At 41.7% G+C, this 26,636-nt stretch overlaps 2 protein-coding genes across 2 annotated transcripts; both read left to right on the forward strand.

Annotated features, from left to right (window-relative positions):
- Positions 1-9,975: 9,975 nt before the first annotated feature.
- On the forward strand, positions 9,976-10,773 carry LOC109210978. Its single transcript, XM_019374461.1, has one exon. It carries the CDS (start codon positions 9,976-9,978, stop codon positions 10,771-10,773), a length of 798 nt encoding a protein of 265 aa, XP_019230006.1.
- Positions 10,774-14,478: 3,705 nt separating this feature from the next.
- Positions 14,479-25,887, forward strand: LOC109210982 (floral homeotic protein DEFICIENS-like). Its single transcript, XM_019374464.1, has 7 exons — positions 14,479-14,770; positions 14,853-14,919; positions 15,047-15,108; positions 15,480-15,579; positions 25,154-25,195; positions 25,288-25,332; positions 25,429-25,887. Exons 1-7 carry the CDS (start codon positions 14,583-14,585, stop codon positions 25,600-25,602), a joined length of 678 nt encoding a protein of 225 aa, XP_019230009.1. The 5' UTR covers positions 14,479-14,582; the 3' UTR covers positions 25,603-25,887.
- Positions 25,888-26,636: the final 749 nt, after the last annotated feature.

A 26,636-nucleotide genomic window follows, 5' to 3' on the forward strand; every position in this document is an offset into this window, starting at 1 on the left:
CAAGCCTTAGGTAATTACTTAAATAAAACTGGAACTGCCTTTGTCTAGTTATCAACTGTTAAAGTCGGTAGGCAAACCTGATTCGGACTTCTTTCCTGAGTCATGTAATAAATCTGGTCCTGATGTTATCACTTAGACACCCTGCTTTAGGATTCTGAATTCAGACCTTAGTTGTGCATGAGTCATGCTATCTCTATGCATTATTTGTGGAGGCATACATGAGCCTTCTACTTGCTTATATGTTTCTCCCCTAAGTGCAGTCTTATATGTTTTGTACGTCGCTTTAATATTTTTGCCTTTAAACCTGAGGGTCTGCCTAGAACCTCCTTCTTATAGGAATAGGAGTCCTAAATTCCTCCGGGACTGATAGGAAGGGACGGGTAACAGCATGCAATAGGGGTCGAGACCAACCCTCGCTTTAATTACCTTCACGGGCGGGAAAGGGTAGATATGGATATGATGACCGGTGCGCTAATACCACGTGTACCCCTCTTTTGAGGAGTGTCATATCGGGTATTGCATTGATGTGATCCATATTACAAATAAGCCTAGGACACTCCCTTTACATTCATAAGCATGCTTAGATTGTAACTCTTTTCACAACCTAGCTTCTTTTTAATTAATTATTTTCTTACGTTTATGTGTACGTGAACTTAAATCCCCTATTATTTGAACCCTACTTGTCTATTTGCTAATTGCATAAATTCACAAAAAACTATCTGGCCGGGAACCACACTAGTAGATCCTGAGGGGTGCCTAACACCTTTCCCTTGGGATAATTTCAAGCCCTTACCCTATCTCTGGTTATCAAACATAGTTGTAGATGAACCTTATGGGTGCCCTAACGCACCTCAAAATCATTAGGTGGCAACTCTTCAAAAAATGCAAACCCCGTTCCCAAAAGGAATGAGTTGTCCCATACCCAAATGTCATGAACCCGATTCCCGATGGAAAGGAAAAAGGGGACGCGGTACCGGTCGTTTTGAGCTTTTGCACTTCGCTCGCCAGTTCTCGGGCATGACTAGCCCCGTGTGATGTATTATGACTTATGTAAATCGTCGGTTTTGGTTTTCAGGGTAATCGGAATGAATTTGGAAGAGCAGTTCTCAGTTTGAAGCTTAAAATTTGAAAGGTTTGACCAAGTTTTGACTTGTTAGTATATGATCTCGGATTGGAATTTTTATGAATTGGTTATCTCCGTTAGATGATTTGGGACTTAGGAGCGTGATCGGAATGTATTTTGGAAGTCCGTGGAAGGTTTAGGCTTGAATTGGCAAAATTGAAAATTTGGCATTTTCCGGTTGGTAGTGTTTTGATATCGGGGTCGGAATGGAATTCCGGAAATTGGAGCAAGTCCGTTGTGTCATTTGTGATGTGTGTGCAAAATCTTGATAGACTTTTTGATCGAAATTCAGAATTTGGAAGTTTTAGAATTCATAGGCTTGAATCCGATGGTGATTTGATGTTTTGATGTTGTTTTGAGTGTTTCGAAGGTTGGAACAAGTTGGAATGATGTTATGGGATATGTTGGCTTGTTTGGTTGAGGTCCCGAGGGCCTCGGGGTGATTTCGGATGATTGATGAAAAGTTTGGAGTTGAGTTTGGAAGTTGAAGCACTTATGTTGCTGTCATAACCGCACCTGCGGTTGCGAGGCCGCAGGTGCGATGCCCGCAGAAGCGGAAGGCAGCCGCAGATGCGGCCAAGAAGTAGATCAGCTGGAACCGCAGAAGCGGCTAAGGAAGCGCACTTGCGGTAGCGCAGGTGCGAGAATGTGATCGCAGATGCGGAACTTGGAGTTTAAGTGAAAACCACAGATGCGGTGTCTCGGACCGCAGAAGCGGTAATGGGACCACAGGTGCGAAAAGCCTGGGTCAGAAAGTATAAAAGGTTTTCCTTCGCGATTTCTGAGTTATTCTTCGCCATTTTCATGCGGGTTTGAGCTTGAGGGAGCTATTTGAAGAGGGATTTCATAGAGGTAAGGTTTTTGGACCATAAACTCGTTTCTATGGTGTTATTTCACTGACTTGGCTTGAAAATTAATGGAAATTAAGGGTTAAAAATAGGGAAACTAGGGCTTGAGATTGGAGACCCTTGAGCAAGGGTTTGAGGGGTCATTTGTGGTCAGATTTTAATACTTTTGATTAGGGGTGTACAAACCGAACCGGAAAATCGCACCAAACCGAAAAGTCAAACCAAACCGATTAAAAAACCCGACTAGGTTTGGTTTGATTTGGTTTGGTATTGAGTAAAAAAAACCCGAACCAAACCGACATATAAATTTATAATTTTTATATATATTTTTAAGATTTTATATAGTATTTTCTTTAAAAAATATCTAGAAATATTTGGAATTCTCTTGCGGGATATAATATTTAATAGTATATGAAGTGCTCCATATTTATTAACCTTAAATAATGGGTTGTATGATCCCTTTCTCATCAAGTGTTACTGAAATGCGTCAATCTCTTTGTTCGTCCATATTCATATCATATGTTAAGATCTATTAAATTGTTATATCTTTTTCGAATGTGAAGTGATTATTATTATTTAGGTATCATATTGATTTTTCATGTTTAATTACTAAATTCGGTTAACCTTAAAGTGTACACCAACGAAACATTATTGACAGACGACTAAAAAAATAACTATTATGTGTTACTAAGAAAATTCTCTCATAAGAATATTTTCATAGATAATATATTTGTCAATTTTTTATATTTTTACTAAACATATATTTACTTATCAAAAATTTAACAAAGTAAGATTGAAATAATATTTAAGTAACAAAAAACCCGAAAACCCTGAAAAATCCGAACCAATCCAAACCGATATAGTTGGTTTGGTTTGGTTTGGATAAAAATCGAACCAACCCGGTCCATGTACACCCCTACTTTTGATATGTATGAACTCGTGGGGAGATAAGGAGTCTATTGATGTAAATTTTATCGAATTCCGAGACGTGGGCCCGGGGGTCGGGTGGGACCGATTTCGGGATTTTTGGTATAAATTGGATATTTTCGAGTGGGCTTTTTTCCCTTAGCATATTTTGATGGTATAAATCTATTTTGGATAGATTTGGAGCATCCGGAGGCCGATTCGAGAGGCAAAGGCATCGCGGGCTAGAGTTGGACCGGATTGAGGTAAGTAATGATTGTAAAATACTGTCCTAAGGGTATGAAACCCCGAATTTCACATCGTTGTGCTACTTTGAGGTGACACACACGCTAGATAACGAGTGTGGGATCGTACACCGTTGGGGATCGTGACTTGGTCCATCCCGTATGACTATTAAGTCGCGTATTTTACTTGAAAACTATTTGATATTGTTATATTTTGGAAAATATTATTGTGTTTGGGGCTGAATGCCGTGTTTGGGCCTTGTGCCGATTGTTTGGACCCTTAGGGGGCTTTTACTACTGTTTTTCCTCACTTTTTTGGTTAAATATTTACACTCAGTCATGCTATGTTCTTACTGTTTTCATAACTCGATTTTATTCACTCCTTTTGATTTCATAAATAATTTTGAGCCGAGACTTGTTTTACTGTCAGCCCGATGGGCTTGAGTGAGATCTGACTGAGTGAGGCGGAGGGCTTGTGTTGTGAGGATATCATGGCATCGGGCTACGCGCCGCAGCACGTGGTACTGATTTGTGATGTATGAGAGGCCGGGGGCCTGATTTATTATGCCACGAGGTGGCTTGTGATTGATATAAGGCCGAGAGCCTATTTGATTATGCCACGAGATGGCTTGTTATTACGCTTGGGCCGTAAGGGTCCCCTCCCGGAGTCTGTACACCCCCAGTGAGCGCGGGTACCCAGAGTGAGTGATGTGTTGTAGCCCGAGGGGTGGTTGTTGTTTCATATTGAAGCCCGAGGGGCTGTTCTTGATCTATGTTGCCCGAGGGGCGGTTCTTGATTCATGTTATGCCCGAGGGGCTGATTACGAGTGATTATGAGGTAGCCCGAGGGGCTGGTTCGGTTGATATTATGCCCGAGGGGCGGTTTATGGTACATGTTTTGCCCGAGGGGCTGTTTACGTTTCTATCATTTTACTCACTATTTTTTTTATCACTCGTTTGAAACCATCGGAAGATGTTTTATAAAGGAAAGGATTTTTACTGAAACTGAGTTTGATTTACGAAATAAATGATTTATGTACTGTCTTGGAAATTACTGTATTTGCTGTAGCATTATGACGTGGCTTAAGTGTTTTCTTACTGCTCAGCTTTCATTTACTTTTATTACTTACTGAGTTGGCATACTCACATTACTCACTGCACCTTGTGTGCAGATTCAGATATTTCTGAACCCGGTAGTGGGTGTTGATTACTCAGTGGCAGAGTCATTGGAGTTAGCAAGGTAGCTGCCCGACGTTCGCAGCACTGCTTTTCTCCCTTTTGTCTTCCTTAGACTGTATTTAGTACATTTTAGACTCTTAGTTGTATTCAAACTTTAGTAGATGCTCGTGACTTGTGACACCCTGATGTCGGGCTTGTGTATTTATTTCGCGCTGTTCATTAAGACTTACATTATGAGATTATCTGATTAATTAAAGGCTTAAAAATGATTGTTATTGATTAAAGTGTTAAATTCGGGAGTTGTGTCGGCTGGCCTAGTTTCACGATAGGCGCCATCACGACCGGGTCGGTTTTAGGGTCGTGACATACGCCCAAATACGGAGCTAAATAGGATGACACATAGGAATAAGTTGAGCCTGGATAAAATAAAACTGATGCATCTCTATGACAGACCGGAACAATACCTGTAATGATAGAGTCAGAAGCAACTGCCTCTGTACGAGCAGGAAGGGTATAATATCTGGTTTAGCCTCCCCCTCTAGGGCGACCTCTACCTGCCCGACTCCACCTCGAGCTGGCTGAGCAGGTTGAGTGGTAGCTGGTGCTGTAATCATAGCCTGGGCACCCGCTGGAGCATGCGGTGGCTGAGAAGTCCTGTAGAGGTGCACCCCTCCTAAGTCTGGGGCAATCCCTAACCATATGGCGAGTGTCGCCATACTCAAAACAAGCTGTTGGAGGGCGTGGCTGCTGTGACTGGCTCGGCCCAGGTCGGCTGGACTGACCGGTGAAAGCACCCCGTACAGGAGGTGTACTAGACACTGGCGGTGCATAATAAGGCTCCTAGGATCTTGGAGTGGCCGGAAAACCGCTGGCGGCTAGAAGTGCTGAATGAATAAGGCGTCTCACATAGCCCCCACCATGATGAACTGTAGCTGGGGCATGAGTACCACTATAAGTGCCAAACTCTCGAGACCTCTTGGATTCCCTCTCCTCTCTCTCCCGGGCAAGCAAACCCTCTACTCTCCTAGCAATCCCCACAACCTGTTGGTATGCAATATCCATCTCCAACTCCCGGGCCATGCTAAGCCTGATACTGGGGTTGAGCCCTTCTATAAACCGACGGACCCTCTCTCAAACTGTAGCAACCAAGGTTGGTGCATGCTTAGCCAAATTACTGAAGCGAACTGCATACACAGTCATAGAACCCCAGCGCAACTCCTCAAACTCTGTGCGCCATGTATCTATGAGACTCTTGGGAACATACTCCCTCAAGAACACATCCTAGAAGTGAGTCCTTGTAAGTGAAGCTGCCTCAGCCAGACTACCCAACTCATAAGCAAGCCACCAACTGATAGGGCGCTCCTCTAAGCTGGAACGAAGTGAAAAAAACCCCACTCGTCCCCGCTACGCCTATAGTACGAAGGATGCGGTGGCATTCCTCAAGAAAACCCTGGGCATCCTCTGACGCTAAGCCACTGAAAGTAGGAGGGTGGTACTTCTTGTACCTTTCGAGCCTGAGCCGCTCCTCCTCAGAAACTGCTGCCCTACCCTCGGGCGGAACTGGGCTACCAGCTGCACTGGTATGACCTCTGGAACCTAGTTGACCTGAACCCGCTGCTTTGGGGTGCGGGCGGCGGGAGTCTGTGATCCTCCCCCGGCCTGAGATGTGGCATGAGCAAATGGAATCAACTCTGCCTGAGCTAGAGTACCGAACATGTTCAGGAACTGTGCAAGAGTCTCCTGAAGAGCTGGTGCAGTAACACGCTTCTCAGGTGCATGCGCTCCGACTGGAGCTACTGGTGGCTCCTCTGTAGTAGCTCGTACGGGCTCTCTGACTGCACCACGTGGATGTACTCGGCCTCTACCCCGGCCCCAGCCTCTAGCAGCTCTAGCAGGGGCGGGGGTGCCTGGTCATCTTATCCGGCTGTATGTGTCCTCACCATCTATGAGAGAATAGAAGACAGAAGTTTAGAATTTCGAAGTATAAATTTCGCACGACAAGGAATCAAAGAAGTGAAATTTTTCCTAACAGTTCCATAGCCTCCCGAAAATAAGTACAGACGTCTCCGTACCGATCCGCGAGACTCTACTAAACCTTCTTGTGACTCACGACCCCTATGAACCTAGAGCTCTGATACCAACTTGTCACGATCCAACTTCTCCCTCCGTAAGATGACATGGCGACATCTAATCTCTACGACTAGGTAAGCCTAACAATTTGCGGAAAATCAAAAAGTAAAGACAGGTAGCAAGTATGCAACTAATAGCGAGGTTGGTAGGAGGTACCTGGATCTGTACACAAAATATGTGCAGAAGAGTAGCAAGAGTACACCACAACGGTACCCAATAAGTCCCAAGCCTAACCTCGGTAGAGTAGTGACGAGGTCAGGTCAAGGCCCTACTGATATACAATAAGTACGATAGAAGAAATAATAATGTGAAAAGACTGAGAATCTAACAAGGGGAAATCTACAGAAAGTAACAATGCAACACATAGAAATAAACAACAGGGGCGCTCCTGAGATACCGTCTCATAGTCCCAAAAGTAAATGCTCAAAAGGGGATCTCCCGAGATACCGTCTCGTACTCCCAAAAGTAAATATGCAAGGGGATCTCCCGAGGTACCGCCTCATAATCCCAAAAGTAAATGCACAAGGGGATCTCCAGAGGTACCGCCTCATAGTCCCAAAAGTAAACACACAGCTCGAAACATATGGAAACAACATTTAACAGCAAGAACTCTACAATTTAAGATTGATACGAATCAAGGAAAAACAAGCATTCAACTAAGCATGCTGCACAGATTTCAAATAAGCATTTAAGACATGTAGACATGCGATATTAGGCTAAACAGGATAACTACACATGCTGGTATAACTCAATTAAGATGTAACAGGTTACTATTCAGTAAAACCCGGATTTTAAAACAATTAGCCCGTGTACACACTCGTCACCTTGCGTACACGGCGCTCACATATCACAGTAGTATCACAACAGTACCAAATCATAAGGGGATTCCCCCCACACAAGGTTTGGCAAGCCACTTACCTCGAACCAAGCTCAATCAATCAGTAAGAATGCCTTTTCCATGATTTTTCGACTCCGAATGGCCCAAATCTAGCCAAAAGCAATTACATAGCATAAATATAACTATAAGAACCAATCTAATTAATGAAATCAATGCTTTAGCAATAAATTAGAAAATCGCCCCGAAAATTCGACCCGGACCCTCGTCACGGTAAAAGTCACAAAATAAGAACACACATTCAACCACGAGTTCACTCGTACCAAAATTACTCAAATCCGACGTCAAAATCTCAATCAAAATCCAAAAATTTGGTTGAAGAACTTTCCCACTTTTTCCTCAATTTTCTTAACCCAAATCCTTGATTAAATGATGAAATTAATGATAGATTAGTGGGATATAACCAAAAAGAAGTGAAAAATTATTACCCAATCGATGTCTCTGAAAATCCCTCAAAATCTCGTCCAAATCCGAGCTCTCTATGTCAAGTTTTGATAAAAATGGCTAAACTCTCGTTTAGAAATGTTTATAATTGCCCAGTGATCCCTTCTTCGTGAACGCGGCCTCACTCTCACGTTCGCTTTGAATAAACTGAAAAGAAATTCCTCCTTCGCGAATGTGAGTGACAACGCGTTCACCTCTACGCATTCGCGTAAGCCAGTTGCCTGGTGACCATTTGTCCCTTTCTCTACGCGAACGCGAGGACTCAATCGCGAACGCGTAGGCCAAAGGTCACCGTGCTTCGCGAACGCGGGACATACATCACGAACGCGAAGGCTTAACTTCAGCATCACTCCAACTTCCTCTACACGAATGCGGGAGAATCTTCACAAACGCATAGAAGGAAACCAGACTCCAGCAATAGGTGATGCTTCAGCTATAACACTAAGTCCAATTCTAGTCCGTTAACCATCCGGAATCCACTCGAGGCCCCCCGGGACCTCAACCAAACATACCAACAAGTCCTAAAACATCACAAGAACTTAGTCGAACCTTCAAATCATATCAAACAACGCTAGAAAACACGAATCGCACTCCAAATCAAACTTAATGAACTTGATACTTCAAACTTCAACAACCGATGCCAGAACCTATCAAAACAGGTCCGATTGACCTCAAATTTTGCACATAAGTCATAATTGACATTGCGGACCTATTCCAACTTTTCGAATCGGAATTCGACCCTGATATCAAAAAGTCCACTCCCGGTCAAACTTCCCAAAAATTCAGCTTTTGCTATTTCAAGTCTAATTCAGCTATAGACCTCCAATTCACAATCTGGACACGCTCCTAAGTCCAAAATCACCCAACAAAGCTAAAGAAACTGACGAAACTCCATTCTGGAGTGGTCTTCACACAGGTCCAACTACGATCAAAATTCCAGAACTTAAGTTTCCATTTTAGGGACTAAGTGTCCCAAATCACTCCGAAACCAAAAAAATTACCTACCGGCAAGACACATAAGCAGAAAAGATACGGGAGAAGCCGTAAATAAGGTATCGGGGCTAATACTCTCAAAATGACCGGCTAGGTCATCATAGAAATTCACAACTTCTGTCAGACGGACACTGAAACAGTTTTCGAGGCTTGGGAAAGATTCAAGGAGATAGTGAGAAAGTGTCAGCATAATGAGATTGAATTGTGGATGCAACTCCGGGAATTTTGGGATGGACTAACATCTCCTTCACGACGAACTCTGAACACTGCAGTCAGAAGTTATTTAATGAAAAAGACTCCTGAGGAGATTGTGGCAATTCTTGATGAGCTCCCTGAAGATGCTAACCAGTGGCCTACTGAGAGTAATGATAAAAGAAAACCAGGTAGGGTTCATAAAGTATATTCTAACACAGTAATGCAAGCCTAGCTAGACGCCATGGCCAAAGAGATAAGAAAGTTGACCTTAGCCAAGGTCTAGAGCCAACCATCACGAGTTTGTGATTTCTGTGGAATGGGTCATCCAACACATTAGTGTCAGGACTTAGCTACATATGAAGTGGTAAATGATGTGGGAAGCTTTGGCAGAGGCAACTACCAGAGTGGTAACAATTTTAATTCTATGGGACAGAGGCACCCAAACTTTTATTGGAACTCACCAAGTGGTAGCTTGAACTCATGGCACCAAAATAACTCTAGACCCCAGGGACAAGGAGCTCAAGGTTTTCAAAATCAGCACAGACAGCAATATCAGCCTCTATAGTCTCATCAGTCTAGCTTGGAAGATCTGATGAAGGCCTTTATTATTAAGACAGATGAGAGGCTTGACCCCCATAGCGCAGCTATACGAGAAGATGGAGAAACTATCAAAGAACTGGGCACGGCTTTTCAAAACTTGGAAAGATAGGTTGGGCAACTAGCTAATCTATTGTCTGAGAGGGTTCCAGGAACTCTCCCTGTTGGGCACTGAAAGAAATCCAAAAGAGAAATTAAATGTAGTGTCTTTGAGGAGTGGGCACGTATTGGAGGATCCCAAGGCTAAACAAAAACATGAGTTGATTGAAGGACAGGTAGAGATTGTGGAGGAGCAGAAAAATAGCAACATTCAAGAAGGTGAAGTAATGGTAGATGATGGTCTGAAGAAGAAAGGGAAGACTAGATCTCAAGAAAAAAGAAGATGATAATGCAACAAATAATGAGACTAAAGAGAGTAAATACATGCATGCTCTACCTTTCTCCCAGAAGCAAAGAAGAGAGAAGTTAGACAAACAATTCGAGCGCTTTCTACAAGTGTTCAAGCAGGTGCATGTGCATATACCTTTCATAGAGGTGCTTTCACAAATGTCGTCTTATGCTAAATTCATGAAGAAGATATTGTTCAAGAAGCAGAAAGTTGAAGAGACATCGGTTGTCAAGCTGACAGAGCATTGTAGTGCCATTTTGCAAAATAAGCTCCCTAAAAAATACAGAGATCCAGGGAATTTTACTATACCTTGCTTATTAGGAAGTACTAAATTTCAAAAATATTTGTGTGATTCAAGTGCTTCTATAAATCTTATGTCTTTGTCCATTTTCAGGAAATTAGAGGGAGATATTGGAGAAATCAGGTTGATACATGTGTCCTTGCAGCTGGCGGATCAGACCACAGTCATATCTGAAGGAATAGTGGAAGATGTGCTAGTTTGGGTAGACAAATTTGTGTTCCCAGTGGACTTTATTGTGGTGAACATGGAGCAGAATAAGGAGGTCCCTCTGATTTTAGGAAGACCCTTCTTGGCTATGGGCAGAGCAATTCTTGATATTCAGGAAAGGCAACTCATGCTCAGAGTGGGAGATGAAAGGCTGATCTTCAAGATGGAAGGAGAAAGGGGGTCCCTAAAGGAGCAACTCGGAGAGAGTAAAACTGATAAGTGTGGGGTGTACCCAAAGAAGGTGGAAAAGAAGCTCTCAGTATGGATGTGTGCACTGGGTCGGGCGTGCAAAGGAGATCCCGACTTCAATTCAGACCCCGACTAGATGAATCGGGGAAGTTTCTCTTACCTCTTGCTTTTTATTTGTGTGTCATGGGTACATGCCACAATTTAAAGTGTGGAGTGGGGAGTGTAAATATGTATATGTATGATTGTGTTTTTTTTTTCCCTTTAGTATTAGTTGAAAAAAAAATTAACTTTTCCCAACGATGGATTTTCTCGACTGTCTTTTTGAGGGATTAAAGTCGAACAAAAATACAAACAAAATAAAAAAAATTCTGCTAATCCAAAAATATGTCTTTTGTTTTTTTTTTTTTAATATTTTTTTCTTAGGTAGTATAACAATTTTCCCTTGGTTTTTCTTTGTGTCGCGGTTCTTTTCCAAGGGTTTTTACTTGAACCGGGTGTACTTAGTTTTTTCTATGGGATTAATGAAGTCTCGTGCTATGGTTCTAAATGGAGATAACTTTTCTTGACTTTGTTGTTCCTTAAGAGTGGTGAGTGTCTTAGCTGTGACTCCTAGGCTCAACTCTTGACTCTTAGATAAATGCCTTAAATTGGTTGATTGTGACTTTTGTTAACTACTTTGACTAGAGTCGGAAAAGATTCGATCCTAAGTGAGTTATGTGCTAATGTGTGAGTGAGGCTTTTGTTGATATTTTGTCTGTGATGTCTAGAACTTGCCCGATGTATTTGTAAAGCAAAATAGTAGTTTTGTTCAGTCTAGGAAGTGATATAGTCATTTTCTTTGTTGAGCCACATATATGCTTTTGCCCACCTAATGAATGTGTATCTTAGTTAGCCCCTTTGAGCTTGTAATCCTAATCTTTTGGCAACCACACTACAGGCTTGACCCTTTATTTGAATTGTCTATCTGTTTGAACCTTTTACATCTCGTGAGCACTTGAATTTTTTAGGAGCTTGTAAAAGCTAAGTGACGTATGGTCGAATTTTTGAGTGAAACTCTAGAAAGAGGAGAAAGGTGCACTGTTGAAAAAAATGGTGAGAGCCACATGTAAAGAATTGAAAAAAACGAGTTTGCTTGAAAAGAAAAAAAAATCAGAACTTAGAAAAGAAAAAAAAATGGATTTCATGCTAGTGGTAGTTCTCATCTTGTTCGTACGTACAGATATTGGGAGCTTGATGCAATTATGTATGAAGGTTGGTGTTTGGTTCAACACAAGTGTGGGGTTTGAATTGTTAATGTATATGTATTAAAGTGCTTAGGGAGGTGTAGCCACTATATCCAAATCTATCATGCCCGTCTCGCAGCCTACATTACAGCCAAATTAAGTCCTACTTTATCCTTGACTGAATGAACTCAATTAGTAAAGTATTACACTACGGGCAAGCCTATCATACATTCTCTGTGGCGCATGAATTTTATTTCTGAGAGTGAGTTAATTTTGTCTATTTTGAGTTCCTATTTGTTCCTGAATTTTATTGTGTGTGGAACTACTCTCTATTGTTTGTGTGAGGGCACATGATTTATGATGGTAAGGTGAAATCTTTGACCTCTATGTTAGAGTAAGTGAGCAGGATGTGAAAAATGCGTGGTCCTTTTGAGTTGAGTCTTGATGCGAGGATGTTATGATATGGTGCTCAGTCTGTTTTAAATATTATTGGCATGATGTGTTAGGAAAGTGGTCCGATAAGAAGGTCGTCTCTATGTGAAGTGCAGTTTGATTGCTCGAGGACGAGCAATGGTTTAAGTGTGGGGTAAATGTCTATATGTTAGAGAGATTTTATGTGGTGGCTAAGTTATTTTTCTCCTATAAATAGAAGAGTTTTATTCCATTGTAATTCATCCCCAATCAATAATAATTTTCTCTCTACTTTTCTATGTAATACTCTTCTTCTTCTTTTATTGTTTTATAACATATTACCTTCTTTATCATTATTTATCTATAAATTTACGTTGGAAATGACGTTTTTCCTTTTAAGTTCCCAGACCAAAAAATTCTCTAAGTGGAGATATTGTAGTATATATACGTCTTGCGGTTGACATATATAGTTAGCGTAACAATATAGATTTGATTGAAATTTAAAAAAAAAAAATTGAAATTGTGTTGAAAAATAATTTTTGAAAGTTGAAATTGTCTGCATTTATTTGAAGAAAAGTTGAAGTTTTGTGAGTGGAAGAAAAAATTTTACCCAAAAACTGCCCTAAACCAGTTTTTGGTAACTTGGAAATTTTTGAAATTGTTTCCCCAAAAATATGATCATATTTCATAAACAAACAATGTTTTCAATTTTTATTTGAGAAAATAATGATAAATCTATAGCCAAACGAAAGCATATATATATATATAAATTTGTAAAGTGGTGGTTTTTCTATTTGTTCATATATGTTGATATCAGATTATGGTTTCGACTATATATTTCCAAACCACAATGACTTCTAAATATTTCAGTAAACGATAATTAGCTAGCGTTTGGTCATAAATTTTTAAATTTGTTTTGAAAAATTTGATTTGGGTGAAGTTTGTTGAAGATAAAAAATGTTTGGACATTAGTTTTCAAAACATATTTCACTTTTTTTCTGAAAAAACATGAAACATGACTTATACCCACAAGTTCTAAAAACTATCACAAATACTCAACAATACCTTCATCAATAACATTCATTATATTATTGCAAACCATAGTCCTGAACATAAATAAATTTGGTACAAAATTATCATTTTCATAATGAATTACATAATACACTATCAGATGACCGAGAAGACGAAGCAAGATTGTTACAAAATAATAAATGGTGAGCTTTTTTATAAAATACAAAAGTTTGGGGTAATTTTTAAAAAGTATAATATTAATATTTTGGGCGAAAACCAGCTCTGGTTTTGGGATTTGGGTTTTGGATTTTGGGAATTTGTCAAAATATGGATAAAATTTATGAGCAAATATTTATTTGCCAAAAAAACTCAAATATATTTTGACAAAATCTATAGCCAAACGGGTCTTTAACTTCTTGGGCAAATTTGGAGAAATTTGAAGGCCGTTTGGTTGAAAATTACTTATTTGAACCAGTTTGGATTATTTATTAATCTGTACCGGGAGCAGTGCATACTTTTTCATTATCTCGTCAATGTCAGTTTATAGGAATCACTTCACTGTGTGACCTTTCTAAATCAAAACCATGGACTTCATGCATGTAACTGAAGAGTTCGAGGCAGTGATTATGTAGTGCTGTAACTCAAAATTCGTGATCTCGGTCAACTAATGAATGTGGCAGTATCAGAGAATGGTCGAGGCAAAGCTTGATGGTTAGTCACTGTTCTGTTGATTTAGTACTTATTCGTAATATTAAAAAGCAATATCTTTTTGTTTTTTTACCTAATTACTGAACCTAAATAATAGCATAACATAATCTCTTATTCTTGTGTTTGGTTCTCTAGCACTTCTAAAGCCATCACAACTTTAAGTTAGGGGCGTAACGAGTACGTAGTCCTTACCCCTACCTTGTGAAGGTAGAGAGACTGTTTTTGAAAGACGGCTTAATATAACAAAATCCTTATACATTATTTAAATAAAAAAATTTAAAAAGCCGAAATTACAACCTTAAAGTTTACTAACTCCAAACAAACGCCATAATGCTGAACAGGGAGTTGTCATGGTCAAAGAACCGGACATCACACGTTAAACAGAAGTCATCATGAGAGCCACAAAAGACTTTCACAAAATTAGCAAAAGCTCCTACTAGTGCAGCTACTACACTTTAACTTTCTTTTTCCCGATATAGTTTCGCTACTAACTCTCGTTTTCTGTTTCTTCTTTAACTTCATCACAGGACAGACAGATCATGAGGCTAGCTACTTTCTGTGTTTCTTTCATTACAGAAGAGAAGAAGAGATCATGGGTCGTGGAAAGATTGAGATAAAGAAGATAGAGAATTCAACAAACAGGCAAGTCACTTACTCCAAGAGAAGAAATGGTATTATCAAGAAAGCTAAAGAGCTTACTGTTCTTTGTGATGCTAAGATCTCACTCCTCATGCTCTCCAGCACCAGGAAATTCCATGAATACACCAGCCCCAACACTACGTATGTCTTTTACACACAAAAAAAGAAACGTAGTATATTTTGTTTCTTTCTTTCTTTCCAACTTGTTCTGTGTGTTAATCAGGCAAAAAAAGATGATTGATCAATATCAGAGGACACTTGGGGTTGATATTTGGAGCCCTCACTACGAGGTAATAATTTCCTAAACTCTAGTTTTTCCATTATGTGGTTTAACGTAATGACTGCTAGTACTATATTAGGAATGATTTACCATGTAATTTTACCTGCAAAATCGCTTTGTTCTTTCAATGTGTGCAGAAAATGCAAGAAAACTTGAAGAGATTGAAAGAGATCAATAACAAGCTAAGAAGAGAGATAAGGTAAGGCATGCATATGGTACTAGGAGTAATATGTAGTTCGATAATTTTTTGTGTGATTTTGATTAGCAGGTTTGTATTTTCTGTTTTTGAGAAATTCAAGAATGACTAATGGGTTGTATCAATATTATAACCTTTTGGAATAAAGATTTAAGCTATATATACTGATAGCGTGAAGATTTTTTATACTGCTTATTAGTGTAGTTTAACATATATAGGATAACAAATTAGTTATGAGGACTAAACTTTACTTAATGTTTCTAATTTTTTTCGTCTTGTAATTATAACGAACGGATCTGATTATGTAATGCATAAAACTTTAAAACGTGTATGTAATAATGAAATGAATGATGGTCTTGTCTGTTCGTTCATAGGCAGAGAACAGGGGAAGACATGAGCGGCCTCAATTTGCAGGAGTTGTGCCTCTTGCAGGAAAACATCTCCGAATCTCTAGCTGAGATACGTGAAAGAAAGGTTATGATTTTTACCTTTACTCTTGCATTTTGGAGGCATTATTATATGCTACTGAATTCAGTTGAACCCGGTGTCAATATATTGCATCCGCCTCTGCCTCTGCCTCTGCCTTGCTTATCTTTATCAAGAATAGATTTGATCCATATCTGAAGCTAAATGGACTTACACGAGCAGTTACCTTTTATCAAAATGTGAAATGGTGTAATATTAGTCAAAATTCACTTTATTTTGAGTCTCGATAACGGATAAGTGCTCAACATTCTCAAGCAAAAATCACTCATGAAGAATATAATTGAATGAATTAGTTTTAAAAAATTATTATGAATTCTGTTTGCTCAAAAGTTATCACATATCTTATGAGTATAAAACAATTTAATTAAACCACGGGAAAATCATAGCAAAACGTAATAATTCATTGGACCAAATGAAGGAAACGAAAATAAGTACTCAGAGTTGGGAGGAGAAACATTAAAATCCTTTATTGGTAATGTAGATTTGGCCTGCCTCTCCATGGAGAGGTTCAGAGCCTTACAATGGTGTTCTGCTTTCTCATAATATGGGTCTCATTGTGTTTTTTCTCTTCTTTCTGGATAGTGACCAAGAAGGAACCCCCCTTAATATGGTTCCCTCTCTTGGTATTTATAGCTGTGAGCTGGCAATAAGTAGCCGTGACCACGTTGGGGTTTTGCCTTCTTGATGACGGATGGATCGTGGCCTTGTTGATCGAATCAGATGAGGGTTGAATATCGTTAATTCTGAGTGGTCGTACCACTAATTAATCATGAATTAGCTTAAGACGGGATTAGCTTCGTTAATTATCGTGGGGTTGGATTCTGACCCATACAGTTAGTCCCTCCGCTTATTGAGGTCGTGCCCTGGCCGAGCTCAATGAGTGGATTTCATCGACTGTAGTTTGAAAAACTCGAATAGGGAGGTCGACCGTCGCTTCGGTCGAGGCCGAATTTCCTTTGGCGATGGCCCTTAGCCTTGTAGATTGTTAGTATTTTGTTATTGTGATATCAAGTCGTCATTCGATCGAGGTCGAACTCTCGTCCTTGGCGAGGGCGCTTGACCCTTTAACTTAATTCGAGTGAGGTCGAGCTTTGTTGTGCTCTGATCCTTACGTTTGTTTGGGAGCATAACCGTCGACCATGGTGGACGGGTCATATGTTGTGAACCCGAAGGGAGTAGGGGTACGCTGGATACGTGTTTGGCGACGTCCGTCGTTCTGAAGGCGCACGGAACATCTTCTCGGCGTTCATGGGTCGTTGCAACCGTTTCGTAGGTGAGACGCCGGTTGGTGACGGAAAAGCCGGAGCCTGTCATAACGACACGCGTTTCTGCAGAACCGAATCGGTTTGCGGTTGGTCATGTAGTTAATGAAGGCTATTGGGGCTTGTGAAAGCCGCTTGTGTTGCTTATAAATAAGGGCTGACCCATTCATTTTTTATATTCTCATTGTTTGTCTGAGAGATTCTGAAGAAGCTTTTCTTCCTGCTAATTCACCTTCATCTTTGTTCTTCGATTGATATAACTTCCGTCTTTGTCCCTCAAACTTTGTTTCTTTCTCGTTATTGAATCAACAATGGCAGGCAGTTCTCCCCAAAACGTTCTTCCGACGGATCTTCCGGTTAACTCTCCGGTGACTGAAGGGTCATCTCCGGCAATGGATGGTGCAGAACTGGTGGAGACCGATGAAGCTCCATCGGTTGACGAGATAGTATCTCTGCCCGGAGGCCTGATGACTGATTTCACTGCCGATGGTGGGGAGGATCAGGTGGATGAAACCCCGTTAATGGGGGAGATTGGGATGTCCCAACTACGGGGACAGGGGGTCATCCCCAGCTATGCTGACGTCGTTCTCGCTAGAAGCGAGGAGAGGGTCCACACCGACCGCAGGGGATACTGCGTCTTTTACGTCTATCCCTTCAAGTTGGGGTTTAAGCTCCCGCTCCCAATGCTAGTGGTTGATTTCTGTCGTTATTACGGGGTATGCCCGGGTCAGCTTGCTCCTTCTCTTTACAAATTATTAGCAATGCTTATCAAATATGCAGAACTGGCCGGTAGGGAGGTCACGCTGCAGCATGTGCTTAGCCTCTACGCTCCACAGAGAGTTCGTGGTACCATGATTCGAGCGTGCCCTCGCAGGACGAGGGGCCTGACTGTGAAACTGGATGATGAGGTCGACCCTCGCCCTTTCAAGCACTTCTTGTACATCAGGACTGAACATTTAGTGGCGTGCTCTACTGGGTTCCCAGAGGCTTGGAATCATGCACGTAAGTTCCTTAATCGTCGAATTCCCTTTTTTTTGCCCCTCCTTACATCTTGTGCTCATAAACGTTAACTCGTATCAATTTTGTAGCCGAAAAGTTGCCGCGGGCTCCCTTGGCTGGAATTCGTGAGTGGGTTGAGGCCGTGCTCCCCCATACGGTGGGTATACGCACATGGGCGTCTTTCTGGGAGAGGCATGGCCGTAGGCCTGTGGCAGGTAAAAAATTGATTTCTTCTTCTGTTCCGCTTTGTTTCAACTCTATTCATCAACTTTGTTTTTCTGTGATCAGGGAGGGCACGCCGCGTCAGGGCCCCTCAATTGGCCTTCCGTCGGCCGGGTGCAATTGCTCGACTTACTGCGGCGCCGGTGTCGCGCCCAATACCGAGGGCGGCATCAGTTGAATCTTCAGCGGTTCCTTCTCCAGCACGGGCCGCACTTCGGGACGAGGGGCCATCAGGGGTTGTGCGCCCTAGAGCGAAATCGTCATCAGATGGGGAGGAGCAGAGGCCATTGATAAGGCGTAGGGTCGTGTTCACGCCGGCTCCTCCTGTGGTAATTAATTTGGACTCTCCTCCGACGGATGCGGAGAGGAGTGCGGTCGCGGTGCCTGCCCTTGAGGGCGGACAGACAATGGGGGTTGCCCCGGCTGGCTTAGGCCATGGTGATACTGTCGCTTCGGCGACTCAGTTGGTGGTTCAAGTCGCTGAGACGGGAGGTAGTTCCTCAGCGGCTGCTAATGTTGGTGAGTTAAGCACTCCTTTGGTGGCTACGGCCGGTGGTTCCACCTCGCTGGTGGCGGAAGGAGGAAGGGATGCTGTAGAAGATGAGTACGAGTCCGAATCCGACTTGGACCCCGACGACGTCCGTATGTTCCGGGAAGGCTTCACCAATTTAGTGGTGCGCGCAGAGGGGCGATCTCGCTTCATCGAGGTTCCCACAGAGTTGAACTTATTGCTCCAAGGGGAAAGCTTGGTGCCGCAGTTCGAGCTGCTATGCTCGGAGGCCGAGAATGCGTCGTTGAGGGGCGTTTCGAATGTCGGACTGATGAATGAAGTGGCCGTGATGGGCTTGAGGGTATGTAATATAACGTCGGTTCGCTTCTTCTTCGTCTTAGTTTGTTCTTTATCTTAATCGTTGTCTTTGCTTTGCAGTCTTATTTGTTGGAGGTGGAGAGCATCCGTCGAGCCAACGTCCGCTCGGGGATATTTTTGCGGGCGCTGGAGAAGTACCGCCGCTACCGAGATCGGTGCCGAGAGATGCGCGTGCGCTTGAGGAATGATCCCCGTAGTCAGACCTTGGTCGAGGAACTGGCGAGGCGGGAGCTTCAGATGCAGCAAGCGCTTGGCAGAGCGAGTGCTCTCGAGGAGCAGCTCCGTCGGAAGGATGAGGAGCTCGAGGCGGGGAGGAGGGCTGCAGCTGAGTGTGAGCGCCAGGGCCAGACTAAGGCGGCGGAGGCCGCTGCGGCATGGAGCGGGAAAGTGACTGCATTGGAGGGTGAAGTCGCGGTATTGAAGCTTCAGGCGAGGGATGCCTCGGCGAGGGCTGGGGCGTTGAAGGAAGCTATCCGCGTGCACGAGTCCCAACGGGCGTTGGAGAGGGCTTCTGCGGCCTTTAGAGAAGCGAGTCTCGAGGAGCGGATCGGTGTCTATGAGCAGGACGCCCAAGTCATGGCGGACCGGGAATCAGCGCCTACGGGACCAAGCCGCTTCTTCCAGCCAGGCTCGCGAACTTTGGGTCTTTGCCGAGGCCCAACGTGATGTATATAAGCATTTGTGGGAGGCCGGCATCGTGACCGAAGCTTCTTTCGAGGGAGCGCGTCAAAAGGCTCGTGAGGCCCGTACCGACTGTGGTTTTGACGCGGCGACGCCAGAGGTTGACGCTGGTGCAGATGGTGGCGTGGATGGCGCCGAGTAAAAAGATGTTATGCATTTTTTCTTGTCTTGTTCGCCGTTTGGCGTTTAGGTGTTTCTTGTTTTTCTTTTCTCTTTCCTTGTATTGATCGGCCTTGGCCGGGTGTAAGCGGGGATTACCCGCAATTAATTTCGTGGATAAATGAGATCTCCTTTCCGTTATTTGCCTTGTATCTGTTTTGTACCTCCCCTTTTTCCCCTTTAGATTTTTCTTTGCATGCGTTCGAAGGGGTGATTTACCTTTGAGTTTGACTATGGTAGGCATGTTAGTTTTTGATTGTTGACGACTTTTCTTCTTCGACTCGGGGTGAGTGAGTCGGAGCCATTGCTTGGCGATAGCGGCACTTAGCCTTTAGCCTTAGTCCCAGTTTGGGCGCGGTCGAACTACCGACCGTGATGATAAAAAATGCGGCCTTGTAGTTTGACCGGGGCCGGACTTTACGTGTTCCTAATTTTAGTTTGAGCTGGGAATACTTACTTGAATGGCGAGGGTGCCTGACCTGCGCCTCGATTCGTTGGAGGTTGGGTTTTGCTGAGTTCAATGATGAAGGCGCTTGGTCCGAGTCCTGGTTCAACTGTGGTTGAACTTGTTAGATTTGAGGAAGAAGGCGTCTAGCCTTATGGTTCAAGCGAGGTCGAACTCGTTGGATTTGATGGTGAAGGCGCGTAGCCTGAGTCTTGGTTCGATCGTAGCTAAACTTACTAGCGAAGGCGCATAGGCTTGATTTAACGGCGAAGGCGTATAGCCTGAGTCTTGGTTCAACCGTAGTTGAACTTATTGGCGAAGGCGCATAGCCTTGATTTGATGACGAAGGCGCATAGCCTGAGTCTTGGTTTAACCGTAGTTGAACTTCTTGGCGAAGGCGCATAGCCTTGATTTACTGGCGAATGCGCATAGCCTGAGTCTTGATTCAACCGTAGTTGAACTTATTGGCGAAGGCGCATAGCCTTGATTTAATGGCGAAGGCGCATAGCCTGAGTCCCAGTTCAACTATTGTTGAACTTTGTCAATTTTGATGGTGAAGGCGCATAGCCTAAGTCCCAGTTCAACTGTTGTTGAACTTTGCCAATTTTGATGGCGAAGGCGCATAGCCTGAGTCCCAGTTCAACTGTTGTTGAACTTTGCCAATTTTGATGGCGAAGGCGCATAGCCTGAGTCTTGGTTTAACCGTAGTTGAACTTCTTGGCGAAGGCGCATAGCCTTGATTTACTGGCGAAGGCGCATAGCCTGAGTCCTAGTTCAACCGTAGTTGAACTTATTGGCGAAGGCGCATAGCCTTGATTTAATGGCGAAGGCGCATAGCCTGAGTCCCAGTTCAACCGTAGTTGAACTTATTGGCGAAGGCGCATAGCCTTGATTTAATGGCGAAGGCGCATAGCCTTGATTTAATGGCGAAGGCGCATAGCCTGAGTCCCAGTTCAACTATTGTTGAACTTTGTCAATTTTGATGGCGAAGGCGCATAGCCTGAGTCCCAGTTCAACTGTTGTTGGACTTTGCCAATTTTGATGGCGAAGGCGCATAGCCTGAGTCCAATATTGTGGGTATCGATTGCTGAAGCTCGGTTTTGATTCGAGACCTTGAGCGGCTTACCCGTTGTCTTCCCAACCAGGGTATATAGGCCGTCTTGAGGCGACTCTCGGCTCGAGATATCTCCGTGCCGGTTTCTGGCCGGAGCTCGCATCAGGGATGCGGAAGATGCCTTACAGAGATCTTCCCTTAGGAGGGGCTTCTTCTTCTTCTTTGCACTATCCGAGATTAGAGAGAGAGAGAGAGGACTTGGATCTTGATTTGAAATCTTCGAGTTCCCCTTGTCCGACATGTTGCTTTGGTTTGTTTGAGCTAGGTTGCTTTTGTTTTGCTAGGAAATCCCTACAGACGGCGCCAAATTGTTTGCTCAAAAGTTATCACATATCTTATGAGTATAAAATAATTTAATTAAACCACGGGAAAATCATAGCAAAACGTAATAATTCATTGGACCAAATGAAGGAAACGAAAATAAGTACTCAGAGTTGGGAGGAGAAACATAAAAATCCTTTATTGGTAATGTAGATTTGGCCTGCCTCTCCATGGAGAGGTTCAGAGCCTTACAATGGTGTTGTGATTTCTCATAATATGGGTCTCATTGTGTTTTTTCTCTTCTTTCTGGATAGTCACCAAGAAGGAGCCCCCCTTAATATGGTTCCCTCTCTTGGTATTTATAGCTGTGAGCTTCGTGAGCTGGCAATAAGTGGCCGTGACCACGTTGGGGTTTTGCCTTCTTGATGACGGATGGGTCGTGGCCTTGTTGATCGAATCAGATGAGGGTTGAATATCGTTAATTCTGAGTGGTCCTACCACTAATTAATCATGAATTAGCTTAAGACGGGATTAGCTTCGTTAATTATCGTGGGGTCGGATTCTGACCCATACAAATTCATTTTGAAAAGAAAAAAAAGTATTACTCACAACTTAAGAAGTAATCCTTTAAACATGTCCTCCTGTGATTGAGTTGTGCTCTTCTGCCAAATGCAGATCCGGCCAATTCACAGTGTAATGTAAAAATGAAAAAAACAGGCATAGCATTTTGGTCCTAGTTAAAAAATAAATAAATACAACAACAACAACATACCCAGTATAATCCCACAAGTGGGGTCTGGGGAGGGTAGTGTGTACGCAGACCTTACCCCTACCTGGCGAGGTAGAGAGACTGTTTCCAATAGACCCTCGGCTCAAGAAAAGGTGAAAAGAGAGAAAGGAAGAAGACGAAGGAGAAAGAGGAAGAAGAAAGAAAAGATAGAGGGACGAAGGACGACAAGGAAAAGGGGAGAAAGACAACTATAATAACAACAACAACAACAACAACGAAACCATAACAGAGAATAGCATCAAACAATAGCAAACTGGAACATACGATATACAAAGCGAACGAAAAAAAAAACCAAGGGAGCTACTAATACTACTAAAAAAGAATGAGGAACTCTCGACTACCTACTAGCCAACTACCCTAATCTTTGACCTCCACACCCTTCTATCCTAGATCATGTCCTCAGTGAGCTGAAGTAGCGTCATATCTTGCCTAATCACCTCTCCCCAATACTTCTTCGACCGTCCTCCCTTCTCAGACCCGCCATGGCCAGCCTCTCACACCTCCTAACAGGGGCTTCCGTACTCCTCCTCTCCACGTGCCCGAACCATCTCAACCTCAACTCCCTCATCTTGTCCTCCACGGGAGCCACTCCCACTTTGTCCCGAATAACTTCGTTCCTAATCTTATCTCTCCGGGTATGCCCACATATCCATCTCAGCATCGTCATTTCTGCTACTTTCATCCTCTGAACATGGGAGTTCTTGACTGGCCAACACTCAGCCCCATACAACATAGTAGGTCTAACCACCACTCTGTAAAACTTACACTTGAGTCTTGGTGGCACCTTCTTATCACACAAAACACCAGCTGCGAGCCTCCATTTCATCCACTCCGCACCGATACGGTGGGAGACCTCATCTTCAATCTCCCCTTTACCCTAGATTATAGACCCGAGATACTTGAAACTACCCCTCCTCGGGATGACTTGGGTATCAAGCTTCACATCCACATCCGCCTCATGAGTCTCGCCACTGAACTTACATTCCAAGTATTCCGTTTTGGTCCTGCTCAACTTGAAACCCTTAGACTCTAGGGTCTGCCTCCAGACCTCCAGCCTCGCTTTGACCCCGCTCCTCATCTCATCAATCAGCACTATGTCATCGGCAAATAACATGCACCATGGCACCTCCCCTTGCATGGGGCCATGATATATTTTCTTTTTCCTACAAGTGTAAATTTTTATAGAAAGTTTAAAAAAGGGATAATTTCACATAAATACAACTCACACACCTGACTTGCAACATAATAGCCTAGATACCACTTTGCAAATCTATAGCCCAAAATTAATAGGCTAATTCCTGAAAGATAGCTTATTTCACACAATCAACTACGGTTATTGCTCCCTCTTTATACAACCAGTTGTTTTCATTCTCTTGATTTCCTTTGATTATTAAGCATTTGATAAAAAATGCAAATCAGCCACAACGCAACTCAAAAATCCTGAATAATACATATTATCTGAAGGTAAGAAATTCAAACACTTTTATGTGCAATTGCTGAAGCAATCCAACAGAATAAAAGAAAAATAAAAACTTGGTAATGAATTGTAGAATCCCTCCAACGCGCACAAAATCTTTTTCATACAACACATAAACGAAAAAGAAGAATAAAGTGTCAAACTTCCGTAGAGACCTCTTACACACTGACAATGTATATACATCCTTATAAACTGAAAAAATATATAGTTATACAACATTATACACAAATATACACAATTATACAATATTGTATAAGTGTATATAAACACCACTTATACAATATTTACACTAGAACACATAGAATGTCCAACACTACACTTACTGTAAATAATGTATTAACTTGTATAAACATGTATAATAGTGTATAAGAGGTGTTTGTATATACATATACACAATTATACACTATTATACAGTGTTGATACAAACTGCTACATAGTTATAATTTTTTATCCAAGCCTCGAGTTGTAGTAGAAGGTATTGGATGATTCAACTCGTCAATAGGTTAACAATTTTGCGCCAACGAATTCGGAATTCAACGCACAGATTAGATACACCCAATTTTAGATTCGAGACTTCAAGGTCATAATAATAATGACCAGTACTTCAAACTTCAAAATCTTCCAAATTAGTGGTTATTTTTTTGTGCAAATCAAGTTTGAGAGCTATTTATTTTCAGATCTGTGTGTATTTTCATTTTTTCTTTCAAAAATCTTTAATATTCTTCTGCTTTCCACCATGGACGACGGAGTAGGAGCCAGAGCCTTCTTCGAGCCATTGATGGCAGAACTGCGTAGGGGGTAGGGGAGGGGGAATAGCGGGGGCTAGGTTAAGAGAGGATGATGGATCTATGTGGGTGAGAAAGAAAGAAGCGAGAGGCGGTGAGAGAATTTGGTGTGTTGGAATGAAGAAAGAAGAAAATAATAAAAACCCTAAAAGTGTGTCTTTAATAATGGGCTAAAGGCTGAAAAGTTTCTTTCAAGTTATGTATAATATGGGCTAAATAGGGTAAGAGTTTCAAATCTGGGTCATTTTCGGTTGGGCTGTTTGGCCAAGTGACAAGGGCCGTAATTCTCTCGTAAAAATATGTAGACAGTCAAACCACTTAAGAATACATTATGTATGAGTTTGAAATCCAAAAAGATGGAAGACATATCAGGAGTAAGTCAGATTACATTTAGTGTAATTATTTTTACATTGTCAGCAAACAAAATTAAAATTCTTTTTCCACATGTATTATATACGTACTTAACTATAAGTGTTTCTATGAATTACATTACATGCAGTACCACGTGATCAAGACTCAAACAGATACCTTCAGGAAGAAGGTCAGTTTATCTTTGATTTGAATTTCTTTCCTTTCATTTGGCTTGGGGATATATTACAAAGTGCAACGGATTTTTTATGTGATTAAAAATAGGTGAAGAACTTAGAAGAGCAACATGGAAACCTCGTGCTTGATTTGGTAAGTATCTTTTTAAATAGATATGTTTATTTTTTTTTAATTGATTTATTGGATTGTTAATTAACACGAAAAAGTTAATTGGTTCATCAAATTAAGGAAACAAAAAGTGAAGATCCAAAGTATGGTGTAGTGGAAAATGAGGGACAGTACAACTCAGCTATGGCATTTGCCAATGGAGTACACAACCTCTATGCTTTTCGCCTACAATCGTTGCATCCCAATCTTCAAAATGGAGGAGAATATGGTTCTCGTAATCTACGCCTTGCTTGAAGGCAGCCATTTAGCAATGGGGTTAATTAACCTATTAATGTTGGATATTACAATTATTCCAACTAACTTCCCAAATAATATGTTATTACTCAAAAAAAGTTAACTATTCCAAGCTGCAACGACTACTTTATCTAATTAGGTTTTGCGTTGAGCCTGGATTTGATTGCTCTCCTAATTGTCTATAGCACTTTAGTATTCTAGTTAGGAGTTTCGACTCCACTATGTGTGATGCCAAATTAAGAAGATGAATTATGATATATCTTGAATGAATGTTCAATTCTGCGATGTTAATTTTTACTTTATTGTTAGAAAATCTACACATATAGGGTGTTTTGGTATAACGGAAAATATTTTCCAAGAAAAGAAGTAGTAATCTTATTCATTTTCCGGTGTTTGGTACGTAAATTAAGGAAAATAACTTTTTGAGAGTATTCATAAATAATTTAGATACAATAAACATGAATCCATAAACTTTCGAACCAACAACCTTCCGAACTCACAAATTTCATAAACTTCTAAATTCGATTTGTAAACTGAAAAATGAACCCAGAACTGAAATATAAAATAAAAAAATAAAAAAAATATTGCGGGGAGGAGGGGGTGCAGAAAAACGAAAAAATTAAAAATTAAAAATACAAAAATGTGATATCTTGAAAAATATTTTTCAAACTATTTGTGCAACCAAACAGTGGAAAATGGAAAAATATTTTTCGGAAAATGATTTCCGTCATACCAAACACACCCATAGTTTGTTCTTTTTAGAATGTTATGCAATTGCAACACATCTCATTTGTAAGTCTAATTCTTAATATTTTGTTGATGCTTATTGGTTAGAAGCTGTAAAACTTAATTTAAGATCTGTATCAGCATTATTCTGGATTATAGGAATCGTTAAATTTTACTTGTTATTTCAATTTACTGCCGGGAGTAAGCTTTGTGCCGATAGAAATGGCGGCAGTCTTTGTGTAGTGAAAGAAATAAATTACGGAGCAAAAATAGCGAATTGTGTACATTGTTATGTGCAGTGAAAATCA

This window comes from Nicotiana attenuata, unplaced genomic scaffold, assembly GCF_001879085.1.
Source record: "Nicotiana attenuata strain UT unplaced genomic scaffold, NIATTr2, whole genome shotgun sequence".
In the NCBI taxonomy this organism is placed as follows: domain Eukaryota; kingdom Viridiplantae; phylum Streptophyta; class Magnoliopsida; order Solanales; family Solanaceae; genus Nicotiana; species Nicotiana attenuata.

Excerpts from the sequence above, each read along its gene's own strand:
- LOC109210978 (XM_019374461.1), top strand. The coding sequence starts at position 9,976 with ATGCATGCTCTACCTTTCTCCCAGAAGCAAAGAAGAGAGAAGTTAGAC.
- LOC109210982 (XM_019374464.1), top strand. The coding sequence starts at position 14,583 with ATGGGTCGTGGAAAGATTGAGATAAAGAAGATAGAGAATTCAACAAAC. Across the intron at positions 14,771-14,852 it reads TACACCAGCCCCAACACTAC|GCAAAAAAAGATGATTGATC; the intron begins GTATGTCTTTTA and ends TGTGTTAATCAG. Across the intron at positions 25,333-25,428 it reads GAAACCTCGTGCTTGATTTG|GAAACAAAAAGTGAAGATCC; the intron begins GTAAGTATCTTT and ends CATCAAATTAAG.